The sequence below is a fragment of the Cydia strobilella genome, chromosome Z, assembly GCF_947568885.1.
Source record: "Cydia strobilella chromosome Z, ilCydStro3.1, whole genome shotgun sequence".
Taxonomy (NCBI): Eukaryota; Metazoa; Arthropoda; class Insecta; order Lepidoptera; family Tortricidae; genus Cydia; species Cydia strobilella.
The window spans coordinates 16,249,917-16,276,695 of NC_086068.1; the positions used below are offsets into that span (position 1 = coordinate 16,249,917).

The following is a 26,779-nucleotide window of genomic DNA, read 5'->3' on the forward strand; positions in this document are numbered from 1 at the left end:
ATAAACCCGCTCAGACAAACGAATCTATACTACATAAACCTCAAAGTTTATGGTGCAAGAAATCTACGTATTTTAAAAGAAAAATTCGGAAAAAGAAGAGAACCACTTAAAGCTAACTAAATGTATGCCTCCGCCGTTCAAAACACTTTAGAAAATTAAAATAACAATAATAAAACATATATTTTAGGGCTAGTTAAATAAAAGCTTGTAAAAATGAAACGAATACGCTAAGCCCGCGCTTGATCAATTAATTTCAAAATAGAAAAATAAAAAACAAATAAATAAAAACAATACGAAATTTAACTTTAAGTGTAAAAAATAAAATACAAAAAGTTATGTAGCAGCACCACCCGGTGCAAACGAAAAAAGCGAATGCTTGCAAAACACGCCCTTACCTAAGTTGACGAAATTCAGCTACTCATTCTCGAGTAAAAACGAAATATCTAAATACCGCCAAAGCCAGCAATACAAAATTTCTGCATTTTTCTATATTTACTCTGTAAACATATCTTAAAAAGAAAATACTGTTATGATATCGATACGACTATTTGTTTAGGCGCGAGCTATCACGACTCCGCCATTTTGAAAAATTTCCAAAAACCGGATCGACAAAAAAATTCTATTTAGTCATAGAATTTAATCACAAAATTTCACGAGAATCGGTTGAGAATTGCGACCTGTAGAGGAGAACATCCGGACATACAAAAGCAAAATGCGCGAGTCAAACCGTAGACCTTCGCTACGCTTCGGTCAATAAGTAAAAAAAAAACCGCCCAAGAGCGAGTCGGACTCGCGCACCAAGGGTTCCGTACATTACATAATTTTAACAATGTATATTTTATGTGAAACGTGAGTGAAAGGTAAATTGCGGTTTACGATTTATGACGTATTAAAAAAAAACTACTTACCAGATCTCGTTCAAACCAATTTTCGGTGGAAGTTTGCATGGTAATGTACATAATATATTTTTTTTAATTTTATCATTCTCTTATTTTAGAAGTTACAGGGGGGGGGGACACACATTTTACCACTTTGGAAGTCTCTCTCGCGCAAGCTATTCAGTTTTGTTTTTTTTTGTGTGAAAATCTTAATGCGGTTCACAGAATACATCTACTTACCAAGTTTCAACAGTATAGTTCTTATAGTTTCAGAGAAAAGTGGCTGTGACATACGGATGGACAGACAGACAGACAGACGTGACGAATCTATAAGGGTTCCGTTTTTTGCCATTTGGCTACGGAACCCTTAAAAGGTAGTAAAATATTACAGTGAAAAGGCTTCAAAAGTTATTCTATAACCTAAAAGTTAGAATAGTTTGAAGGATGGAACAATTTTAATGTACAATACATCCTTACAGATAATTTATATTAAAGAATTAACCTAAATCTAAGAATCTAAGAATGGTATAAAGATGAATAAGTAGTAGTTATTATTTACTGGTCTCTGCACATTCATTCCGATAGGCCACGTAAAAACTGCCAGTCCGAACTAACCGAGCAATTAAATCGGCGATTAACGGTATAGCGTTTATGTATCTGCAGTTCTGCACGCTTTAACCGGATTTTTTTACTTTTACTTGTATTACTTACTCTGTTACTAGCGCTAATTTACGCTTATCCTGTATACACATGCTACAAAATATGTGAGATGTTTTCATTCACGAACCCATTAAGGTTGCGTATGTTACGCAATAATAAAAATTTACAGGTTATTTTTTTCAATATCTGTACCGGTACCTGAATGGGCCCCAATATATTTATAAATTTGCAGTTGCATTTTAAAATTAAATCCATAAGATTAGTAAAGAGTAGTTTAGATATCTGCTTATAGTACAAAACAATCGGTTTCCAATCTAGCTTTCAATTAGTTCATAATGTAAGTATTATGAACAAATTGCTGAAACAAAAACCAAGTGCGTTATTTCATTTAGGTTTGCAGTTGTTGTAAGTGCAATTAGAAATTAGTAATGCAAATAAAGATAGTGTTTTGTTATAGCTGTAATTGCCAATCGAAGGTTTTTAATCTCAAGTTACGTGCAGTTAGAGATTATATAGGTAGGTATCGTGCAAAATTTTTATAGGTATAACCGACAAAATTAAACTTTTTCGTGTAGGTACCTACTTAGGGTAGGTTTTAAATAAGAGGTACAGTAGATCTAGATAGCTCAAATCTCGATATTCCTCAATAATGTCAAATAAAGGTTAGGTTAGGAGTAACAAAATATTGTAGGACATTATTTTGTTACAGTCACTATTACAGAAAAATGCTACTTAAACTAATTATTATAGGTATTTTATTAGTGCGACCATTCCCTAGGAAAGCGCGACCCTCCGTTCTTAACTTCTCACCCTCCCCTCCCCGCCCCTCCGTGCAGTTTAGGTGAGGATGTTAAGTAGGTATAGAACAAATGAAGTAGAGTTACTCGTGATGCTTAATTTAGTTTTTTGATCCTGTGTAAATTATAATAAAGCCTGAAATCGGGGTTTAATAATTTTTATAGTTTTACATGATTTTGACTATATCATTACCCAATAAATGTTAAATTTAATTACTGTAATTGGTTTTCATTGTTTTTTTGTTTGGGTTTATATTGTTAATATCAGTTATATAAATGTAATATTTTTAGTGGTTAACTTAAACTAAAATACTTAACCTTTCGTATGTTTAGGAGTAGATCTGCTCCATACATATATATTCAACTTAAATATGAAGTTGTCACGATTGCAATTTATATGGCAATTTTTTGACATGCGCATACGAAAAGTTAATGTAAGATTTTTTTATGTTTTTCTGACAAAGTAATATTGAGATACCAGCAAGCTGGTCTACCGATCCAGACCTTTGTAATAAAATACAACTCAATGGAATACGAATTTGGTCTATTATGTATCTTTTTTATTATATACATTTGTTTTTATGTTCACATGTAGATTCATATTTAGTTAGCCACTTCCGCTGGCATCTAAACTGGTTAAAATACACTCCCATCAAATACAAATAGTTAGGTCTCCAGAGACTAGAGGAAAGAAGAAGATTTGTTGAACTGACCTGCATCTGCATCTGAAACCATGAGTCAAGAAGCCCGGGCGCGTGCGGAGCGGCCCAGCGACTGCCGCCAGGGACAATCTGAAAAGTAACCAACCGCTTCATATTGTATACCATCGAATGGTGTAGCATTTATATAATTATGTAATCATTATTATCTCTTAGCAGTAAAAAAGGATGTTATTATGCTTTTGTAGAAGGAAGTAGAGAATAAGTATGTACTTATTTAAGTATGCTTCGTATATCAAACAAAATAGCTCATATTATAAACGAAAACAGATGTTTTCGCTTGAATAAGTTATAGCCGTGCGCATCAACCCCGAGGCCGTTATCGATTTACTTATCTATACTACTTGTGCTACCATTCCATGACCACAAATGTGCCTTTCATTGAGTGTAAAAGCATCCCACCATTTAATCTCATTTATAAGCTTAATCCTTTAATACACTCAGTAAAATTATTATTTACAACGACGGGACTTAATCGCGTAAAATAAGTATAAAGTAGTAATAAATAAGTAGTCTTCTCCGAGACCACGGGGACAACGCCGTCCTCGAAACGTCGGAGGTGGGTTTAATACTTATTTTAAGCGATTAAGTCCCGTCGTTGTAAATAATAATGAGTAAAAATCGTGAAAGTTTAAATCAGTACTCAGTAAAATTCTTTTTTCATTAGACTGTTTGCCACGATCCGACTCTGATCGAAGTATTTAACAATTCAAATTATATATATTTTATTTTATTATATTGCCTTCGCATAACATCAATTCTATCTGCTTTTGGGCTAATAATAAAAAGTTGACATCGAAGCCATTCATTCAAAAGTATCATCTTATTATGCAAATCTTAAGATTGGAAACCATTCGACACTGTGTATTGTGGACAACAAACCATTCCTATTATTCATAAGTAACCGTACAACTTCCCAATTCATAAACCGTTTTCACCGCGTCTGTAAATCCTCCACTAACGCTACTTACCTATAAGCAATAATGTGTCAACCCACAAAAACTTAAAAAAATGAGATTTTAATGCCATATTGGAGCTGGTCGGGTCTACTTCATTTTGCAAAAATGACCTTAGTGATTTGAAATTTATTAATACTCAAAAGAAGGAAAAAAAAGTTAGCACAAATCCGTTAACACGTGTTGGCTGTTTTGCATTGATGCGTCTAGTACCTTAACTTATTGCAGTAATGGGCAGAACGCTTACTAAAATGTCAATAATGTCTTAAGAGAGGTTAACTCATTATTGCGGAAATCACATTAAATTAGTTCTGTTTTACCAGAAGGGCTCTGACGGTAGTGTTGCAAAAAATTGTGTGTATAATAAGTAATTTTACAAATCTAGCGCACAACTATGTTAATTGTTGCGGTTTTCAAGAGATTAATACTAATGCAGATCGAAATAAGGTATTTATAAAGCGTAATTACACTATTTTTTTGGGGTTTTATTTTTTAGGTAAGTTTGCCGAAATAAATGAAACAAAACCACAAGATGCTGTAGTTTTTCTTAGCAATTCATTTTAAATGCCAAGTTCAACAATTTGAATGTATGCACATTCGTAAAATAATGTTATTTATTATTGAGTATCATTTCGTTCCATTTGGAGTTGAAACTAGGTCCATGGCGTCCCAGCGCGCACAAGTTGTTTGCAGAAATCGCGAAGCGTCTGGTTGACGTAACTCGTGACCGAAGAGCTGGCGGCTTCCTCGCACAACGTATCAGCATTGCGATACAGCGGGGAAATGCCGCCAGCATCCTTGGTACAATGCCTCAAGGGCCTATTTTAGATTTAAGCTAGTTATTAATTTCATTTACGTAGTACCACTGTATATATCTTGTATGTAAATAAAGATTTGAACTTGTTATGTTATTTTTTATAATTATATTGATTTTAAATAAGTTTTTAAACTTGAATCATTCTTGCAAATCGAAAAAAATATCATATCAATGCATTATGAGGCTCGATTGATTATTGCAAAACAAAATTTATATTAAGTTAGTATTTAACAACAACGAGTTATGTGCTTATAACATGTGGATTATAAGTTCAAATGCAGATTTACACAATTAGCAAAACTGTGTTAAGTATAATGACACGTTTTTGAGAAAGTTTCACGTCGTAAATAATGCAAGTCGCAATAAACAAAAAGCGGATTATTACGATAAATTTAAATGCATTTCGAATAATATAATTATTAATCACTAGTATTCGTTTTATTTAAACTGACAAATACAACAGTTTGAACAAAATCTTTAATTTATAGAACAAGCGCTCGAAAACCACGAAAAAATCTTTAAACGCCATTTTCTCAAAATGGTGCTTATGTGGGTTAACACATTATTGCTTATCAGCATCCCTATGTTAACTTGGCCGTACATATCATACATGTTTTTTTAGAACCTTCTATCTATTAGAGTAACCTAGATTTAGAGCTAAATATGTAATAAACATGTAGTTGAGCAATGGTTCGCGTACTGCGCAGCTGCGGAGGGGTTTGGAAATTCCCGATATGTTTTGGGCAGAAGAAAATTGCCAAAAAGAGGCATGACATGACAGCTTCAACTTTAGTTACCTATTAAATCAACTACGTCAAACTAGAACAGCCCTGTAACTGATTGACAGGAAACTGGAGTAAATTAAATAGTAATGACAAGGACCATAATCACTTATAGTGTATATGGTCCTTGGTAATGATATGCTTCTCTGAGCATGTTATGTGGAATCCAATTATTTTATTTGATAAATTTCTCAAGCATCTTCTTGTAGCATTGCATTTGCTCTTTGGAGCATCCTGTAAAACTTGATGACGTTTTGCATGATATGTGACTAGGGGCAACGGCAACTAGTGTTGTGGATTTAAGCTTTGAGGCGTAAACTACAAGGCTTGAGTCGCGACTGCTGAGCCTTGAAGCCTCGAACATTAAAGCCTCGGAACCTTAATGACTCGAACTAAGAGTTCGTGTTGCTGCTTACGAGCAAAGAAACCTCGAGTCTTTTGGCCTCAAGCTTTAAAGCCTCCTAAGTTTTGAAGGTTTAAGTCTGTAAGGTTTTTAGCAGTAAAGGTTTGGAGCAAAAAGTAAAAGCTTTTAACAAATAAGTTCAACCTATGCTATAGGGTAGGGTGAAATTTAATACGTTTTTGTGAAATAGGGAAAAACAGAAAAAGACAATTATGACTTATCGCGTTTTTAGAGTTCCGTATAGTCAACTAGGAACCCTTATAGTTTCGCCATGTCTGTCCGTTCGTCTGTCTGTCAGTCCGCGGGTTGGCTCAGTGACTAGTACTAGAAAGTTGAAACTTGGTATGAATAGGTATGTGTTGTGAAATGTGAACACGCTGATAAAGAGTGCTCGAGCAAAAACAAAAAAAATTCTTCGGTACCTCTATCACATGAATGGGGGTGAATTATTTTGTTCCAACCCTATTGGGGTGTTGACGTTGTGGATAGGTATTTTAAAATAAATATTTTTTTAAATACTTTTATTTGTATTTCTTATGACTCACTCATATAGGACGGAACGGAACGGGAAAATTTTAAAATATAGTTTCATAGAAAATGTATCTGGATATACGCAACGGAATCACGGTTCTAAATGGTCCGCCCTGTATACGTTGCAGGCAGTAAATGCGTTAACTGATGTTATGTTACTCTTCCGATATAGATAGGTATATTATAATATTCGTAAATTCTCTACACAAAAATAATTTCTGCAAAGAAAGCTCAACGTATGAGCTCTAAGCTTGACACAAGCTTTTAAGGTTCGGGGGCTTGAGCTTAAGTTAAAAAGCTAGAGTTCCCTATGAGGCCCGAGTCTTAAAGACTTCATTTTAACAAGTCATAAAAAGTTTGAGTCGTTAAGGTTCTAAACCGCTTTGTGAGCAAACCTTTAACGCTCTAGCTTTCAAAGCTTGAGCCTTAAAGGTTCGCGAGTCGTTAAGGTTCAAAAGTCTTAAAGACTAGTCTTTTAACAACACTAACGGCAACTGATCACAACGAGTTTCAAGAGATGAAGACAAAGTCAAAACGTGGTATTAGAGGATACCTAATACCTATTTAAGATACTTAGTTATAAGAAATTATCAAAAAGTAATAAATAAAAAAATATTATGTCAAATTAAAAGTACGAACCAGCGATTTATTTACAGATTACAAGGTAAATATATTACATCCCTAAGATTATTAAAAAAAAATGGATTGCATGTCATCTTATTTGCAATTGATAATGGAAAAATCACCATCACGCATAATTCTGAACTTAGTGTACCTAACTACGTCGGTTGGGTATTGCGTAGATGTATGTACATTGATAAAAACCTCGTCTGTTCTCAACTTTACTTACTTTACTTAAGTTAAGAGGAGGCGTAAAGCCAGGAAACAAGAAAAAAAACAAAAGATACGACGCGTCGCGCAAAACTTGTGACGGAATATATGGCCGTCGCGCGGGTTTTTACGTTTCAACTCAATTACTCTGAAAAATAAACTTCTGTTTAAAATGTTGCTCGTCAGATCTCTAGGCTCGGCTATATACTAGCTATTTTATACTAAAATTATACTTAATATTACCTATATAAGTAGTATGTAGGGTTATATACAACTGAAAATAAATGTAGTGGACCCAAAATGTAGGTATGGATGCTTTCGTGATTTTTCTCTATTAAGCCAACTTTAACATTTGAAGGTTTTGGTTAGAGTTTGTCCTTGCAAATATAGTCGTTTCCGTGTGATTTTTTACTCGGCATTTGCTCTTGATTAAAATGTGTAAAAATTCAATATAGAAACTAAAATTTTGGTTTAGCCCCCTCTTAAAAATAATATAAGTCAAAGGCTAAAATATAAGAATATTAAGGCGATACTTTCTGAAAACTGTTCCTTAGTGACAAATTGATGCTTTCAAAGTCAAGGAGCCCTAAAGTTGCCAAAACTTATCACATCCGCAGCGCCGAGAACGACAATCCATTTAGCGGCTCGATTTCATAGAATAAGGGTAAATTGGAATACATTTGGTAAAGTCATACATTAAGCATGTGACAGATTACAGCTGCTGAACAAAACATTAAGAATTGAAGAATGAACATGCTAGGACACCTGTTACAATACGATGAATAGTTCAAGGCCGCTATAAAAGGAAAGTAATTGGAAGGAAAAGGGAACAAAATGGGAAGGCTTTATAGAAGGAAATAAATAATTGGAGACTGTCCCACTGATAAAAGCTCAGTTATTGTTTATGGTAATCCTTAAGGGCACCGCACACAAAAACAGCTATGCAACAGTTAGCACTATATTTAAAGATATTTTTTTTAAATATAGGAATGAAATGCTATTAAGAGCGGGAGAGCGGCAGCGGCGGGAGGAGTCCCGGCGCGGCCGTCGGCGTCGGCCGGCGTTGATGTCTTTTCCACTGCGCTCGCTTGCGGCTGTTATCCCGCAAATAAAACCTTTGCGTTTTTACGTAGTAGGTAATCCACTTACACCTCCTGATCCATTTGAAAGCGTATGATTTATATTTTATGATTTAAGAGGATAGAAGTAGATAACAACGTAGTCCCAATTTTCCTCCCTGGATATTGTCGTTACGGAACATGCCTATTTTTACACAGTTTATTAAATGCCAACTATGTCATTCGTTTGACTTTTTCGGATTAGGTATTATTATAGTTAGGAGCAAAACACAAATTATATAAAACCTATTTAAAAGCTCCTAACACTTATAATAAACGAGCGACACCTGTGGTTAAAATACATCAAATTGCGTAACAATATTTCCAATAATGTTATTAATCCAGAGAGGAAAATGGGGACCACGTTTGTATGGAGAAGCGGAATATGATGAGTTTTAGTTGTTGAATATTGATATTTTTATGGGAACTTCGAAATACTAATTTGAGATAGTCATAGAGTAGTCGTAGAGAGTAGTAGAGGCGATTGTTAAGTTTAGTTTCGTGATAAATAGTTTGACTTGATTTTGAATGTGACTATTCATTTATAAAAGGTAGGTACCTCTTCTGTATGTAAATATGAACATAAACAATTAAGGCTAAAACAAGTTTCTACTCAAACTAACTGACTTAGTCTTATCCGATATATTAAACGGTCCTGAGGAACAATGATAATTACTTATTTAGACACAGGTAATGATAGTTTTTAGAGAACTATTTGAATTTGATTACACAAAGTTTGTGATAATTAGCATGCATTTATAATTCAATGATACACTACTACTAATTATATAAAAAATAACTTAATTGTAATCAATCAGTATGCGTTGTATTAAATATCATAATATCTCCCTGCAGACCCCCGGTTTCTGGTAGTATACAGACCATGGGTACACCTATTTATGATATTATGATCTAGAGTCCACGTAGGTATATTCCTGATCCTCCTCAGGTCGATGTGGTAAATCTGCGCAACTAATGTGTTTTGATTACGGCTTTAGCACTAGATAAGACCAAAACACTTAACCTCGTAATTACACCTGCACTTCGGAAAACATAGAGCGTATCGACATCCTGGATCCTGCTGCTATATAGAGCTGAAGGCTGTACCAGGAACAACTCAACTCCAAGTAGCGCCGGCGCAAGCTAGTGGCCCAATTCGGATTCACATCGAAACGGTTCCGCCGGTCGAAACTGCACTTGAGTAAATTTGCACAAACTATGTGGTATGCGGATCGAAGTTCCAGAATGTGAGGGCTCCTCGTACCTGGTCGCCCACAAGGTCCTCGGCAGCTCTGATCGCGCAGCAGGCCTCCATTCCCGGCGAGCCGGGCGTCGCGTCGCGAATCGGGGCGCGACTGTCACGCGAGGGCCATGCGCACGCCTGCGCGCGGCTGCTGCGCGGGACACACTGCGTGCGTGCGATAGGTGATAGCCGCCGCGACCTCCTTCGCGGGGTTGCAATGAAAGTGATTAGGTTCTTGCGCGACTGATAACGAGGGCTAGCGCTGCGAAATGCTGCTTTCCAGTTGGTTCTTTGTGTACGTGGCGTGGTCGGCCGTAGGTAATTCAGAATACCTCCGTTACACTTTGATACCTACCTGCACTGAAACTAATACCCAAGACACTTTTATAATAAATTACATTTATTGACATACGAATACGAATATTCTTATTCGCCGAATAGTAAAAAGGTGCTCGTATTCTTAGTGCTCGTTTAAAATTTCTAACGTGCCTATTAAATAGGAACAAATTAAAATACTTTCTTATGAAAATATTTTAATTTGTGTTTTTACAAGTAGTCACACTACTATTTAAACTATAAACGAAATAAATATAATATACAAAGGAAAAAGTGACCAAGGCCTCCAGTGCCCGGGCTGGCCCCGGGCACTGGAGGCCTTGGTCACTTTTTCTTTTGTATATGATATTTATTTGGTTTGTGTTTCATACAGTTTTACGTGGTAAACCACAGCATTACAAGGTTTATGTTTCAAATAACCCAGGAAAGTTTATATGTAACTAAAACATTGGCAATGTAATCCTTATTATCGTTTTTAAGTATATACTTATGTCATTCTAAATAAGCATGCAAAAGTCCATATACCAGCTATCATTGATATACCTACCTACAACTCAACAATACTTAAATTATACGTATATACCTATACGTATGTGCATTGAATTCTATCGCTGCTAGGAAGAAGGGCGCAAATGACAGGAATTTGAAACCGAGAGAAAAATATTGAAACTTCAAAACCCAAAACTTCTGCTATAACTATAAAACCGGCCAAGTTCGCACGCACAAGTCGGACTTGGAAGGGTTCCGTACCATTACGCAAAACGGTAGAAAAATCACGTTTGATGGATGGGAGCCCCACTTAAATATTTATTTTATTATGTTTTTAGTATTTGTTGTTATAGCGGCAACAGAAATACATCATCTGTGAAAATTTCAACTGTCTAGCTATCACGGTTCAGACGGACAGACGGACGGACAGACGGACAGCGGAGTCTTAGTAATAGGGTTCCGTTTTTACCCTTTGGGTACGGATCCCTAAAAAATAAGCCAGAATATTTGGTTGGGTCTTTAACCTATTAACTATTGTAGCTGACGATTGTAGCCAATAAACCTGACACTGCTCATACCTGACCTGAGTAGACCTGACACGCTTGGTGGCTGGATCAAGGGTCCGATACAGAAGGCAGTAGTCGTTTATAGTTACATCGATTCTTGTCTCTGCGGCCCTAACCTTCGCCTGATGTATTTTTGAGACGACTATGCTAAAACCGACGCTCTCGTTGCCTCGCGAAGCTCTCTTGACAACTTGCTCCGAATAACTGCCGCGCTGTCAGCTTAGGGTACATTCCGAAACCTGGCTGATACTATATTACGGATAATAGCGAAAGAGGTATGTCAGGATCGTAGCAAGTGGAAATCCGTGGTCTCTGCCTACCCCTCCGGGAAGTAGGCGTGATTATATGTATGTATGTAAGTATACCCACACTGCATAGTAACAAAAAATATATTAGCTTTTCGTCCAAAAAAAAATCTTATGGTGGTACGGAACACTTGATCTTGAGTCTACCCCGCACTTAACCAGTTTTTTACTCGTGTTTCAAATAAACATCCACTCATTTTGTTACATTACCCTTCCTGAATTTAACCTATCCTAAAATTCAAATAACTGTCGAATACAAACACTAAACAAAGGTTTCTTTCTATTTTCAAAAAAAAATATTTAGAAGATAGCATGACACTAAGCTCTCTTTACTCATATTAAACTATTTCGAAACTTATAGGAACATATGTAAATAAATCCATACCAATCAAAAACATTACATGTAAAAAGATGCAAGTCTCACAACGCAGTTCTTCTACTACGAAAAAGATTTGAGATGTAATGTGATACCAAGTCGGTTATTTTAGCCAGTGCCAGGGGGTGTTAAAACCGTAACAATATTAAATACCTTTATTTTTTTAATACTTATAATGACTTCGCAATCGCACGGCTACATAGTGACATAAGTCTAGTGATATAAGGATAATTCGTCAACTATTTCAAATAATCCTAATTGAACATAGCGCTAGCCCTAAAAAAAAAAGCTTATTTCAGACATTTACCCATATTGCGTACAAAATTAAATACTACTTAACAACTAATTGACACTGTAAAGGGGTGCCAGTCATGTTAAAAATAAGTCTAAATCTAGTTCAGTCATTTTCTGTTTATATCGTCAGAAACAGTCACAAGTATTTTATTGTCGGAACAGCGCAGTCTCCTCCAGAACGAGGCAACGCGGGATCTAATTATCGCGAAAAAGTCGGGGACCCCCGCGTCCGCTAACATACCCGACGCGCTGCAGCACCGCGGCAGCCGCATAAGAGCTCGGAACGCGTCATTGTACTGAACTCTTATTCTGCTCATTGCCTTCTGCGTGAACGTTATCTACAGCTGAGAGGTGTACATGCCTAAGCAGTACGCCTTGAAGAGTGTGGTCTTTACATCCTTGCTGCACTTAGAAAACGGTCGAGCGAGCATGTTGCCTCTGACGGCGAGGGCCCTCCGCTCGCGCTCAATATCATCGTCGTCCTGCAGCCGTTCCGTCAACAAATGTCCTAAATACTTGAATCGCTTAACAACATTAATTTTCGACCCATTTAAATACACCGCAGGTACGCTGTCCGACCCAGAACCCGACGCGAATACCATGATCTCCGTCTTGGAAACATTATATTTCAGTCCATGCGCATTACCATAATGCTCACAGACCGAAAGTAGCCTCCTCATTCCCTTGATCGAAGGGCTGAGCAGCACCATATCGTCCGCATAACTAAGGTTGTTTACACAAACATTCCCTACATGACAGCCGACATTGGTGCTCCTCAGCTCCTCGATCAAGCCATTCACGTACAAGTTAAACAGGACCGGGGACCGGAGAGGTAACCCCCCCCTTGACGGACCCCACACTCTAGCCTGTACTCGCTAGAGGTTGCGTCGCGTCGCCCCATTTTACAATGTTTGTTTGGTTTCCGTATCAGAATCTCAGCAGATTAACCACTCCATTAGGCACTCGGGATGCACGTAACTTCGCCCACAAGAATGAGATAGGCCGATAATTAGACGCAGAGCTAGGGTCTCCCGTTTTATGCTTGACAATTTTATTGGTACCACAGTGGTGCGCATCAATGCCTCAGGTAAGTAACTATATCTAAAGACATGCAGTTTGAGCAATACACATACGAGTACAAGTAAAGCATTGTGTGCGATTGTCAAGTCATTATATGTATAAAAAAACCGGCCAAGTGCGAGTCGGACTCGCGCACCGAGGGTTCCGTACTTTTTAGTATTTGTTGTCATAGCGGCAACAGAAATACATCATCTGTGAAAATTTCAACTGGACTGTCACGACTGACTGACTAGACTATCACGTTTCATGAGATTCAGCCTGGTGACAGACAGACAGACGGACAGACGGACAGACGGATAGCGGAGTCTTAGTAATAGGGTCCCGTTTTTACCCTTTGGGTACGGAACCCTAAAAAATAAAGGTATCTAATATTGTTACGGTTTTAACACCCCCTGGCACTGACTAAAATAACCGACTTGCTTTAACATTACATTTCAAAACTTTTTTGTAATAGAAGAACTGCGTTGCGAGACTTGCATCTTTTTACCTGTAATGTTTTTGATATCTCTTTTTGTAGGCAGTCCTCCTTTTCGTGTACTCATACCCATACTATACTCATACTATGTATACACATATCATAATTATATACATCTTCATTCATACTCACATCGTCACATCCTATACTTAACCTACTTGTGCAGTTATTAAATCTTTAAAACGTGACTGATGTTGCAGTATTTTAAAGTTTTTATTAGCTTAATACGCTAAAACCTAATTACGTTTCAAATTTGAAGCTTGTGGGTCTGCTAGAAGTACCTTAGAATTATGATGATCGTGAGTGTGTCAGTGACAAAACTAAGGAACTTTGACATGCAATAATTCTTAAACTATATGTTCAAATTACATGTTATTGAGAATTTATCTACTAGTACATTATGATACAAGTGTGCTACGTTGGTCATTACACACGAGGTAATATTGTGCGCGCGAGCTGTAAGCGAGTGCGCAATAAGAAAGCCGATGTGTGTAATGACCAAGGCACACGCGTTTCATACGTTTTTCAACACACTTGCGAGGAAAAAACAAAACACATAAATTAGATATTTTTTTGTCAAAAGTACAATTTTCAAAATGGTGGCTTACAGGTAACGTTTTAACATCGAATAATTGCAGAAAAGCGTGCTGGGTTTGTAGGCACTTATTCGTCAGTTCATTGAAGTAAGCTACCAACACGTTTTCCAAGAAAGACAGGGCGTTTTTGCTGATTTTCCTTTGTATAAAAGTTTCATATGCCGCCAATTATTTTTCACCCGATTTTGATGGTAAAAGGCTATCGTTCTTGGCTCTTGCCTCTATTAGTATTTATACTGGCAGCGTCCACTTTGTGTTCTTCATTTTCAATGCTTGAAAATGACATTTTCGTCAATATATAAACTAAAAACATGCTAAACTATTCCAATTTTATGACAAATACGGAAAATGGCTGGCGCGTTATTTTTTTTACTCACGATTCCAATGCGCGCGCAAGGCAAAGGCGCGCACGAAATCGACAAACAGCCAATAATTTTTTTTTAAAGCTAATTATTTCGTATTTCTAACCGACGGATGGAGATCAAATCGATAAAATGTTATGTTTATTCATTAATGTAATTTACGAGATAATTTTATCTATAAGTTACGTTTGGTGAGATGAAACCTCGTTGAACTAACATTTGAAACCTAATAGTTGGTTAAAAAATGTATTACTCGACCAAATTAAGAAGGCTCCGTTTCCATGCATATTATTAGCAATCATCAAACACACTTGCGAGGAAAAAACAAAACACATATAAATTAGTTTTTTTTTGTCAAAACAGTAAAAGTACAATTTTCAAAATGGTGGCTTCGTTTAACGTTTTAACATCGAATAATTGCTGGGTTTGTAGGCACTTATTCGCCAGTTCATTGAAGTAAGCTACCAACATGTTTTCCAAGAAAGAGTGGGCGTTTTTGCTCATTCGTTTACCTTCTTAACTCAGTCGGATAATATAATGAAAAAGCACGAGTGTTATAATATCTAGGATTATGAGCCAAAAATCGGTGGAATAAAAACTTCGTTTTGTGCAAGTGTGTTGAAAATCATGTTATGCTCTATACGTCACAGAAAAATTCAGTTCTAGCTTTAGCTATCACAAAATTACAGAACGTTGAAAATGGCCTGAGTGGCTTCGAGAAAAGGATGGTACGGCCGTGCTTCTTTATTTTGCTCGACTTGGCGGGGGCACTGCCGTGCTCCCAGATAAATATATTTTCCATATCTAGAATTACATTTCGTCACTTCATTCTTCAGATATAATTTTATATTAACCATGTAGTTTCCCTATTGTACAGGTAGGCTGTAATAGGTTGGTAGGTTTTTTTTATAACGATCATCGTTTCGTACTATGGTGTTAGCTGTGAGATTATATTTTATTCGTTGTGCAATATAAAATATATTTGTTAATAAAAATCGTTGTGCAATCCTTCAACTTGAAGGACATATATACATCCTGGGGGTTAGTCGAGAACAAGCACGAAGAAATTTATATGGGTTCAAGCGGTTTTCCGTACATTTTGGTGAAATGCACATATGAAGATATTTGTTCGCATCTCTCACAGATATCTTCTAAGTATTTATTTTTATATCTAAGTATTTATTTTATGGTCGTAAATAATGGGTAACAGGGTAAATACCTATTAAACTGTATCAAAACAACAAAACGATTACCTTTCGATTATCCTTGATAGGATTACCATCAGATGATACACATAAAATAAATGACCTACGGTTCAACTTTCATGTCATCAACCGCGGTACTCTTTCATCCATCATCAATACGATGGTATATGCGTAATGCGTATGCAATATGCTTTTGCCAAGTTTTAAATATATGTACTTTCATAATATACATTTAGTATCTGTAGTTAGTGAAGACACACCACTTGCAATACCACTATGTCATTAATATAGCACATTCATAAAATATTAAGATTAATTGCACTAAATATAATATTTGCTTTCTAAACTCGCAATATATGAAACCCCACTGACAATATTTTTATTACGTGCGCTAGTTATTCATTGTGTTTTTTTTAAATACATTTTAAACATAAACAACATTACGTCTCACAGTCTTTCGTTCCCGACGGAGCGAATATTCGAATAAAAAATAGAGGGCATAAGTTTTGAGATTTGATGCTTAATACCTGAAACTCTGTGGAATGATGTGTATCGTGGTTGATTGCTGTGCCTGTTTCTTTCACGCTGCGAAAATAGAAGCTACAACAACGATATTTGTGCAAATATTATGATCAATCGTGCCTTGCTGTCAATAATATTAAAATAAAATAAAAAGGTTCATCTCATTTACAGTAAACTAATTACTAATGATGTTTGTTATACGCTGACTTTACCCACTCAGGTTTAATTGGATATTACCTATATTATGCACTTTAATAGTTCGAATAAACATTACGTACTTACTTAAAACTAGATCATAAATAAATATTCCGTTGCCGACATTGCCGTTAATGGACTTTAGCCCATTTATTTTAATTAATATGTAATATGAGCACAATAATATATATTTCAGTTTGAGGAAATTACAACTTTATTTAAAAGATAACTTCGAAAGTTAAGTAGTCCTGCTAGTCTTATAAATTAGTTTCGTTTAAAATACCGTTGGTGATGCTACACATGTTCATGACTGAACGGAAATCATAATTTATGCACGTTCTTTTTTTTATATTTCATGATCATGACGGATTTTTAAATTTAGTAAAGAGCAAAGTATATTTTTTTCATTGGATAGATCAGAGGACTTATCGACATTAGACACGTCTCGAGTAGGGCTCCCGGTATCCGTGTTACACGCCGAAACGAATACCCGTGTTCTTAAGCCCGGCGGTACTAAGAACCCGGTTTACACGGAACCGCCGGGATTCGAAAAACGTTTCGAAGGAACGTTCCCAAGAAACGTATCTCAGACACGTATCTCCGTTTACACGGGTACTTAAGACCGTTCCGAACGGGTCTGAATACTCCGAACCAGTTTGAGCCAATGTACAATGGTAACAAGGTCCACTTTCCACTATTATTATGTTGACTTCAGATGAATTCGTTTGTCGTACGATTTTTAAAGTAAAACTTTTATTCTATCGCCCCAATTTATTAAGTTAACATTAAAACCGCGATTTTAATACCGTAATTCGAATTAATTTCCGAATTTTTTTAGTTAAATGCCTACAATCCGAAAAAAGTTTCACTTGCATCGTGGTTTCATAAAACCGCACAATTACTTTTTTTTAAGTTGTTTTAACCGTATTGATAAAACATAGGTACTGAGCCATCTTCCTATGTTTAATAGTAAGTATATATATTTTTTATTTTAAACTATTTATATCATTTAATAAAACCGATTGCTTCTAAGCTAATTACATAAATTTGATATCGATCATAGTTTTTTTTTTATAATTACATTATGGTATTGTATTTTTTCGTTAATAATAGGTGTGCAGACAGAATACAATATTTATTAAAAATAACAGTTTAATTATTTCGTGGTTATTTTTATGTCGGGTGTATTACTGCTTTGCGAAAACGACAAACCTGCCAACGGCGCAAAAAAAGTTAGGTACACAAAAGCGGGATTATCGAGTAATCATGCTCAATAGAAAAGCAGAATTTTACCCAAGAACCATAAAAACCCATACTACCTTGGATAACTTGCGATAATATTGCTAATTACATTAAGATAGATCTTTAAATTGGTAATCGTTCATATTTCACTTTGGTCACTTTCTCACTAGCGTTCAGGTAATAAACTTAAATGGTCCATCCATCCATTGTTTTCCAATATCCTTTTGTTTGTCATCGTCGAAAACATGTAGGTTCCCAAACTATTATCACAAGTGTCACCGCGAATTATAAGCTTTATGTCGTTGTAATAAGGTCAAAACATCTGCACAAGAAAATGTTTTCTATTGTTTTGTAGCCGCGCCGCACTAAAAAGCGTTTTACTATGGTAAGAGGTACCTAGAGCAAAAATAATTAGAATTTATTGAGAAGGTGCAATTTTATCAAGTTGATTTAAAGTGTTTATTAATAACTAGCGACCCGCCTCGGCTTCGCATGGAGAGTCAAGCATAATAAAATACATTCTGTAACAAGTATTCACATCGGAAGCCCAATAATACTAAGACTTCCATCCACCTGTCTGTCACTACTCACTAGGCTGTATCTCATGAACCGTGATAGCTAGACAGTTGAAATTTTTACACATGTATTTCTGTTGCCGCTATAACAACTAAAATTTAAAATTAAATTTTGTACGGAACCTTCGGTGGGCGAGTCCGACTCGCACTTGTCCGGTTTTTTTAGAAGTTAATAATGGGTTAATTTTTCTTAAAATATAGACAGACAGCCATCGCGCACTTTTTTGTAGACTTTTCCACCATACATTGTGTCGTTATATCTCAAATAGATTGGGCAGCGTTTCCGATTAAGCTCCTGGCCAGCGTGATTTTTTCTAACTTCATTAGCAAACATCGTCATATTTCTACCAATTTAAACAAAACCTTAACAAAATATACACATAAACATTCCCAAAGAAAAACTTCATTCATAGGTGAGGTCTGGTTATCGCGAACATACAGACAGACATACGGACGCGGCGGGGGACTTTGTTTTATAAGGTGTACCTACACTACATTATATGACAAGAAATACAATTTCATATCATGTTCTCAAATTAAACTAAAAATAAAGAAGCAAGTTAAAAATGTATTTTTTTATAAATACTTACCTAATGCCAATTTCGAACATTAGTTTGACTTCCTGCCTACATACTGAACTCGATGGTTCTAATATATATTTTTTTAAATAGGTACTAGCAGGTTTTTACTTTATTTTATTGCTAACCCGCAACGTAAAAAAAGCAGCTATTTAAAGTGCTATATAAAATACTACTTTGATAAGAAGCGTGAATACTCGTAATACCTATTGCAAGCAAAAACTACCTGCTCAAGAAAGGGTTTTCTAAACCGTTTATTGAATTTTGACTCTATGACCCACGGAATAAGGTTAAATATGACAGAAACTCGTCATGAATCTTTTGTCTATTCATTTGTAGCTGGCGTTCGTTCCTTCGCTACTATCGTCAAGGACGTGTCCGGAGCCACGGATAAATAAGATACGTATCTTCGAATACCCGTTTATCCGTGTACACGGGTCTTAACTACACGTTTCTTAATTAAACGTGCGGAACGGGCCAGAAAACCGTTTACGTATTATTCGGAAACGGGTATTCGAAACGTGTAAACGAAACACGGATTCGACCGCGAGCCCTAGTCTCGAGCAGATAAACTGTTATTTTTGTTGTCGAAACTCTTGAAACGCGATAGGCCGCGTGAGTCATTGTCCGTTGTGTCACTATATTCGCTCAGCAGTAGCTGCTGGTAAGCCAACATGCATGTGCATGCGCCTATTACCTGAATTCTCTCGTTTCTCGTTGTCGCCATCACCTCAGAGAACATCGCAAACAAGATGAGTCGTCGTGACTGTAGCGAGACAGACATCACGCGGCCGACGCGTCATAAGCATCAAGACGCAGGGAACGATATTACAGCCACAGCGTATCCCACCCTGTCTGGAGGTAACGCTGGGTTGTATCGTTAGCCTAAATTACGTTTTGTTTTCGTTATTGCTCTTAGACGAGCCTGTATTTTGATGTCAATAGTAGCACCACTTCGCCTTTAAAAATTCCGTATCGCGGACAGGACCGCTAGTTAACTTGAATACCTTCACAAAAAGGACATTTGAGGAGTTTATTAAACTTTTTCAAATATAATAAAACTTAAGATATCTAAAGTTGACAGAAATTGTATAGAATCTTAGTCAATTGTTTTATGAACAACAAACATATTGGAACGGGATTATCAGGTTTTGTTTAAATATCCTAATAATAACATAACCTAATAATAATACTAGTACCTATGTTCAAAAATAGAACCTAGATATACCTAATATGTACCTTTTTTGGACCTGCATCACTAAACTTTCTTGTGCTTCTAAACAATGCTCTATAACTCAATTGGCACAGTAAACTTGTGTATAATACCTATACACATTATGTCCTACACTTGGTGTGCAGTCTATGCAGGTGGGCTAATACACTGCGTTCGATATAGTGATAATAACTGGAGTTACTTGATTGCCTAAAAACACAACCCGTTAATTACGCAGTTGTATGCTAAGGCATTGATTTAATTTTGGTTCAGTTTAGTTCACCATGCTTCTGGATTCCTTTAGGATAGCAGTCAAAAAAAAAAACAAATTAGTATCATGGTTTTTCATAAAAAATGAACATCAGATCGTATTATTTTAATACAGAATTGGTTAAAGTAAATCATATAACTTATACTATAACACCAAAATATGGTATATTTGGGACACTAACCTAAAGACAAAACATCCGAAGCACAAGTAAACAAAATAAATCTCTGGAAATTGAAAATACATCAATTATTGCATCAATTATATTTATTATTTATTAATTTTTAATCTAATTATTTGGAATATTGAACTTGAATTATCTCATTCTAATGATACTTTACACGAGTACGGGCCTAAATATTCTGCAATTACAGTAGGCCAAATATAAATTTTCCATTCCGGTTTAAATATTAACAAATAAATTTCACCTGAATGACTTGTTCTATATCGGACTGAATATTTCTGATTTCTGACTAAGATAGAATATGTTTTCAGTGTTTCATACCAGTAATATAATTCTATTACATTGAATAATATATTTCTAATGTCAGTGCGTTGTGTACATAACGTGCAGTATTTAAATAAACTGCGGGCATTAGCTTTTGAAAAAAAAAAACCCTCGGGACGCCCCGGCGCCCGTGCGATACTAAGGAGGAAACTCTATGCCTGGTGGCATTAAAAGGAGAAAAAAGAAAAAGATAACCGAAATTTTTTTTAACCAAAACTTATATCTCTGAACATCTACATGGTTAATATAAAATTATATCTGAAGAATGAAGTGACGAAATATAATTGATGATCAAACGAACATCTTGAAGTGAAGTTCGATCGAAATTATATGAGTCGCTTCATTCGAAGATATAATATAAGGTCCCTCCCACCCTAGAACCCTGATATAAGTTTTGGCTCCTGTCTACTTACTCTAAAATAATGAGCTGCGGAACGCCAGTGAACGGTAACCGGATGTAGCCGGAAATTGCTTTGACAGTTTTAATCAAAACAGTTACTCTTAAATGTGTGCGAATGCTACCTGTACAATAGGGAAACTACATGGTTAATATAAAATTATATCTTCGAATGAAGTGACTCATATAATTTCGATCGAACTTCACTTCAAGAAGTTCGTTTGATCATCAAAAATTGCTACCGTCCTCTTTTGTCTTGTTTTTCCGAACTTCTAGTAAGCTACAATTTGATAAGTACACTAGATAAGCTCGACAATTACTTTATTGCTAGTCACTTCAGACCGCTTTGAAGCGTTGTCGCGCGCGAATTTATATACATAATATTATGTAGGCGCTACTTCAAGTATGGAACCGCGCGCGACAACGCAAGTTATGCCAAACGGTCAGGCATTGTTGTTTAGTATTATAGGTACCTACCTAAAGCAGTGTCAGCACCAGCAGCAGGTATGAAACTTTTAAACAAAAATCATTTACGTTGATTAGTGTGCCTAGCCTAGGACTGGGACCTGTAGGTAATTTACTCATTTGATACGTTGGTTAGTGTGCCTAGCCTAGGACTGGGACCTGTAGGTAGGTACCTCATTCTCTTTGGAACTTATTTTATTTCGCATTTAATATCGCATTAGAATATTTAAAATAACAATAAAATAAAAATTGGCGTCTTACTTATGTTTTTATGTAATACTGGTAGATCTATATATCCATGTAGTGCGGCTCCTTCGCTCGATTTAGTATGGAGGCTAAAACGCCGCACTAATTAATTCTTCGAGTCCCTTGAAATTATACGAAATAGTCGTTTCTGGGATATAATAGATGGTTATATAGAAAGCACATCTTGTGCTATATAAATTATGGTTTGTGTTATATGTATACTTAACAAATAAATCAACTAAACCCTGATCTAATAAATCCTGACTTGTACCAATGACTTTTTCGGAACTTATGTACGGAATATCATTTGATATGATATTTACTACTAGCAAATCCTCTCACTCATGAGAGGAAGCCTGTGCCCGGCAGTAGGACGTATATACCTAGCCTGAATTATTATTATTCTATTATGGATAACTAAATGAAAATTAATGGTTGCCTTTTTATTTAATATCAGAATGAAAGCTCACGAACATCTTGTAAAAAAAGTATGGCTTTTCTGTATTGGCATTGTGTTGACTTAAAAGCTATCTACTTAAGCGCGCACTGTCTTTAGAAATAGAAAGTCTAATAAGGAAAATGTATTTTAAATAATATGTATGTTGAAATCACATAATAAATATATTAAAACTGGGCTACCTCAACATACATCTATTATAATACCTTCTGATTATTTTTTTAATAATATTGAGATAAATAATATAATCAACAATTTAAGTTGTTGAAATAAAACTATTTTATTAAGTCTCTACTATACATAAACTAGCTGTGGATTTATATATTCTATATTCTATATTCTATATTCTACATGAGCATAGAACATTTTGCAGCAAAATATAGCAGTAGGGTAAACTATTTTCAAGCCCCTAACTGAAAATAATATACCTAATCCCTCTCAACTACCTTAGAAGAAGAATTTTTAAACCGCTAATATTTTATTTTCTTGTAATGTAATGTAATGCATTTTTTACGAAGCTAAAAGTAACTCTTTTAAAAACATATTATCAACCCCATTTTAACTCTCTTGAGGAAAGAATTTTCAAAACACCTGATATCTCTTTCTTGTTTTCTGATATTATGATTTTCTTAGAAGTTAAACAAAAATAGTCCGTGGTGTATACGCCAAAAAAGTGCTATTTACGGCAAATGATTATGATGGAATTCCCTTTTGCACAGTTGCTCCTTTTTAAGGATGACTCACGTTAGACCGGGCCGTGTCCGGGCCGGAGCTTCCGGCGCTTTGTTTTCTATGGAAAGCATCACGTGATCACCTGTCATGTCATAGAAAAGTAAGCGACGGAAGCTCCGGCCCGGACACGGCCTGGTCTAACGTATGTCATCCTTTACTCACAGATTGATTTAGGAAGGCGAGCAAATCGAATTTTAGACTATATAATTTTCGTGTAAATCAAGGATGCTAAATTCATTTCCGATATTTACTTTATACAAATAATCTTAAAAAAAGGAAAAAAATGCTATTTTATATTTTTCCGAATAAATGCATAAAATATACAAAGATAAAATATTTTCTTTATTAAAGAGCCCTACTGTTCCTGTTATAAAGTATAGGTCATTTACCTACACACACATGGCATATATTTGGCAAGCGCTGGTGGCCTAGCGATAAGAGCGTGCGACTTGCAATCCGGAGGTCGCGGGTTCAAACCCCGGCTCGTACCAATGTTTTTTGAAACTTATGTACGAAATATCATTTGATATTTAGGTACCTGTCGTTTTTCGGTGAAGGAAAACATCGTGAGGAAACCGGACTAGTCCCAATAAGGCCTCAGTTTACCCTCTGGGTTGGAAGGTCAGATGACAGTCGGTTTCGTAAAAACTAGTGCCCACGCCAGTTCCGGGGATTAGTTGCCAAGCGGACCCAAGGCTATCATGAGCCGTAGCAAAATGCTAGGACAACGCGAGGAAGATGATGACACATGGCATATATTTATTTAAAAAAATGGGAATTAAAAAAATGTAGACCTACCTATACTTTCGACCACAAGCTCCATTGAATAGGATACAACGATGTGAGCTACAGCTATGCGATTCACGGCGTTTGATGATGATGAGCTACCCTTTTGCATAGTGATTCGTTAGAACCCTTAGATCATTTTAGGAAGGGGAGCCACCTTGATTTTTGATGCGGTTGGGATGAAAGGGTTGGGGGTGATTGGTCCCATACAGTCATAAATATACATCGGAGTTTTTGGTGCGGGAATGAGTTTGTAAAACATTCCCGCACCAAAAACCCCGATGTATGGCTTTCTCATGTTTTTTTTAATATATTTACAGTGTATTTTAAAATAAAAAAAATATATGCAGTATTCGGAAACAAATTTAATTGCTAAACTTTATTTTTTACAAGTTTTCGATCGGTTCCCCTTCCTAAATCAATCTGTGAGTAAAAAGGAGCAACTCTGAGCAACTAGGAAATTTCATCATCATCATCACGGACTGTCATTCTCGCATTTCGTGCAAATAGGTGTTTTAGGAAATTTACCAAACATGTGGCTTTGTTTTCGAATATCTGTAAATGCAAGGTTGTAACATAGGGCCTAAAGTATATGTCCCTTCAATTAACAATTCTATAAAGGTAATAATTTTCTTTATATGTACAATAAACATCCAATTTTTTCATTCCTCTCTACATGTAACGCGTGAATGTATAACTTTGACCTACATTTGAACCTTAAGATACTAAAAATAGAAAACTCGTTGTTTGCTCAAATAATGACTAATTTAGTTATGTTTTAAATCGTATAATATTAGAAGCTAGAAATTAGTAGTTAAAATAATACAGCCTTATAAGTGTATGGTTCAAGTAATTTCTTTATTACCGACCCGAGAAATGGATTAGCTATATTTTGCTACATAGCAAGGGTATAGCGCCTACCGCTGATGCAACATATTGTTCGTCAGTCAGTTGTTCGCGTGCTACCGCAGTGGACGTCCGTATGTTGCTTTTGGCTCAGTTCTGATAAATCTTCATCGCCATCCAGTGATTTATACAGTAAGTACCAATTGTACATTATTAAAATTATACCTAATTGATGTGTTTTAGGGTTGCCTTTCGGGTGGCTTATTCTGCGAAATCAAGGTCTAATATCAACCGACTTAGGCGATAAAAACTTCCAAAACTTCATTCATATCTGTTTCATTCATTTCTTTACCTTCCAATTTTGCTAGGGAAGGTAATGAATGAATTAAGAAGGTAATGATAATAAAGGTATATTAGAGACAGTGCATTTAATGGAAAGAGGGTTAAGTTATTATAAGTACTACGTTTGTATAAGCATTTAAAACTATATGTAATAATATGTAAAGGAGCCCACTGTTGATTTTTTGGATTTACTAGTACCTATACCAGAATTACCAGACCGCTCTCAAGGACTGTGCTGCGAAGTTTGACACCGTTAATAAGAGAAGTGAGTTGGAATCGACAGATACCTGTCCCTGTAGCCATAAAACGTTGACAGCGTCGCTGCTGGTCAATGATAAGGCAGAGAATTAGACGGCGTCGCTACTTGTCGATGATCAGGTAGAGAACGGGGCAAATGTTGGAATAAGAGGCAGAAACTATAGGAACATAAACACAGGCTGATAGCAGTAATATTGCCTCCGCCGTCGGAGTACTGCAAAGCGACAATTCCCAATCCGTGCCGCTTTGCGACGTACCATCCAGGTCATTTAATGACCCAAGCTTGTTGTTGGCGGGCCAGAAATCAAGGGTCGTAAACTACGAGGATTTATCTGCTGATAAATCTCAGAAAACTGATACCAGCAGTAAGAAGCGGTGTAAAAAGCCTCTCAGACCGGTGGAGCATCGCAATCGCAAGTTCGCAAGCACTGGCTTCCCTCGAATGCGACTGAGGCTGACTGACCCAAATCATATGGAGCCTGTTTGAGTCCATACTCCGTAGCACGTTGTCGAAACAAGTGAAACCATTATTCCTGTGTGACTCAGCATGGTTTCAGAGCGAAACGGTGTTGCTGCACAAACTAGACGCTGTTGGTTTCAATCCACATTGGCTTTACTTTTTTGCCACAGTTATTTGCATGATCGACAGCAGTACGTCTAGCGTGACCACTTCTACAATACTCGTTCTGGTGTCAGCCAAGATTCAATATTGAGGCCTTTCCTATTTGGAATAATGGTCAATGACCTGCCCTCGGTTATCCATAACGCTCGTTGTCTACTCTACGCCGACGACCTAAAATTGGTATATCGAGTTGAGAAGGGGTGGATTGTAAATCGCTGCAGGAGGGTGTTACATCTCTGTTCCAATGGAGTCGGGATAACAAACTTCGTGACTTTCAATGCGGCTAAGTGTCAAGTGTGTAGTTTTAGTTGAGCCCTATTTCCTACACATGCTCAACATTTTTCTTGGACCTGAGCCAATAGGCTCTTGGGCGGCTAAAATTTCACGGCCACATCAAAGCACTTGCCACTGTAGCTTCAGTAGATTAGGCTTCGTTACTCGTAACGTCAGATAATTCCATGACCCTTGTACCATAACAGTTTTGTACAATGCTCTGGTCAGAAGCAAGTTGGAGGCGTCAGCATTAGTCTGGAACCCTTACGAGTCAACGTACATTCTACTATTGGAAAAGGTCCAAAAGACTTTCCTTAGGATGTATTACCAAAAAATATATGGACACTATTGTTTTCTGTATCCAACTTCTTCTTCTTCTTTTAGGAACCCTGGGCTTCAATTCCTTGAAGGTGAGGCGCAATTTAAACCTGCTAC

At 36.3% G+C, this 26,779-nt stretch overlaps 1 protein-coding gene and 1 long non-coding RNA gene across 3 annotated transcripts in view; one reads left to right on the top strand and one right to left on the bottom strand.

The window, feature by feature from the left end:
- The window catches only part of LOC134754363 (dendritic arbor reduction protein 1-like), a 114,898-nt gene extending 104,776 nt beyond the window's left edge, over nt 1-10,122 (bottom strand). For both annotated transcript variants that reach the window (XM_063690658.1, XM_063690659.1), the window contains exons 1-2: nt 9,757-10,122; nt 3,049-3,126 (exon numbers count right to left, since the gene is read on the bottom strand). In XM_063690658.1, coding sequence (XP_063546728.1) covers nt 3,049-3,126; nt 9,757-9,807 — 129 coding nt within the window. In that variant the 5' untranslated portion in view covers nt 9,808-10,122. The remainder of the gene's footprint in view (nt 1-3,048; nt 3,127-9,756) is intronic.
- Nucleotides 1,074-14,759, top strand: LOC134754526 (uncharacterized). The gene is made up of 2 exons (XR_010128932.1): nt 1,074-1,252; nt 14,699-14,759. It is a non-coding gene; the product is annotated as an uncharacterized LOC134754526 (long non-coding RNA).
- The last annotated feature ends 12,020 nt before the right edge of the window (nt 14,760-26,779 follow it).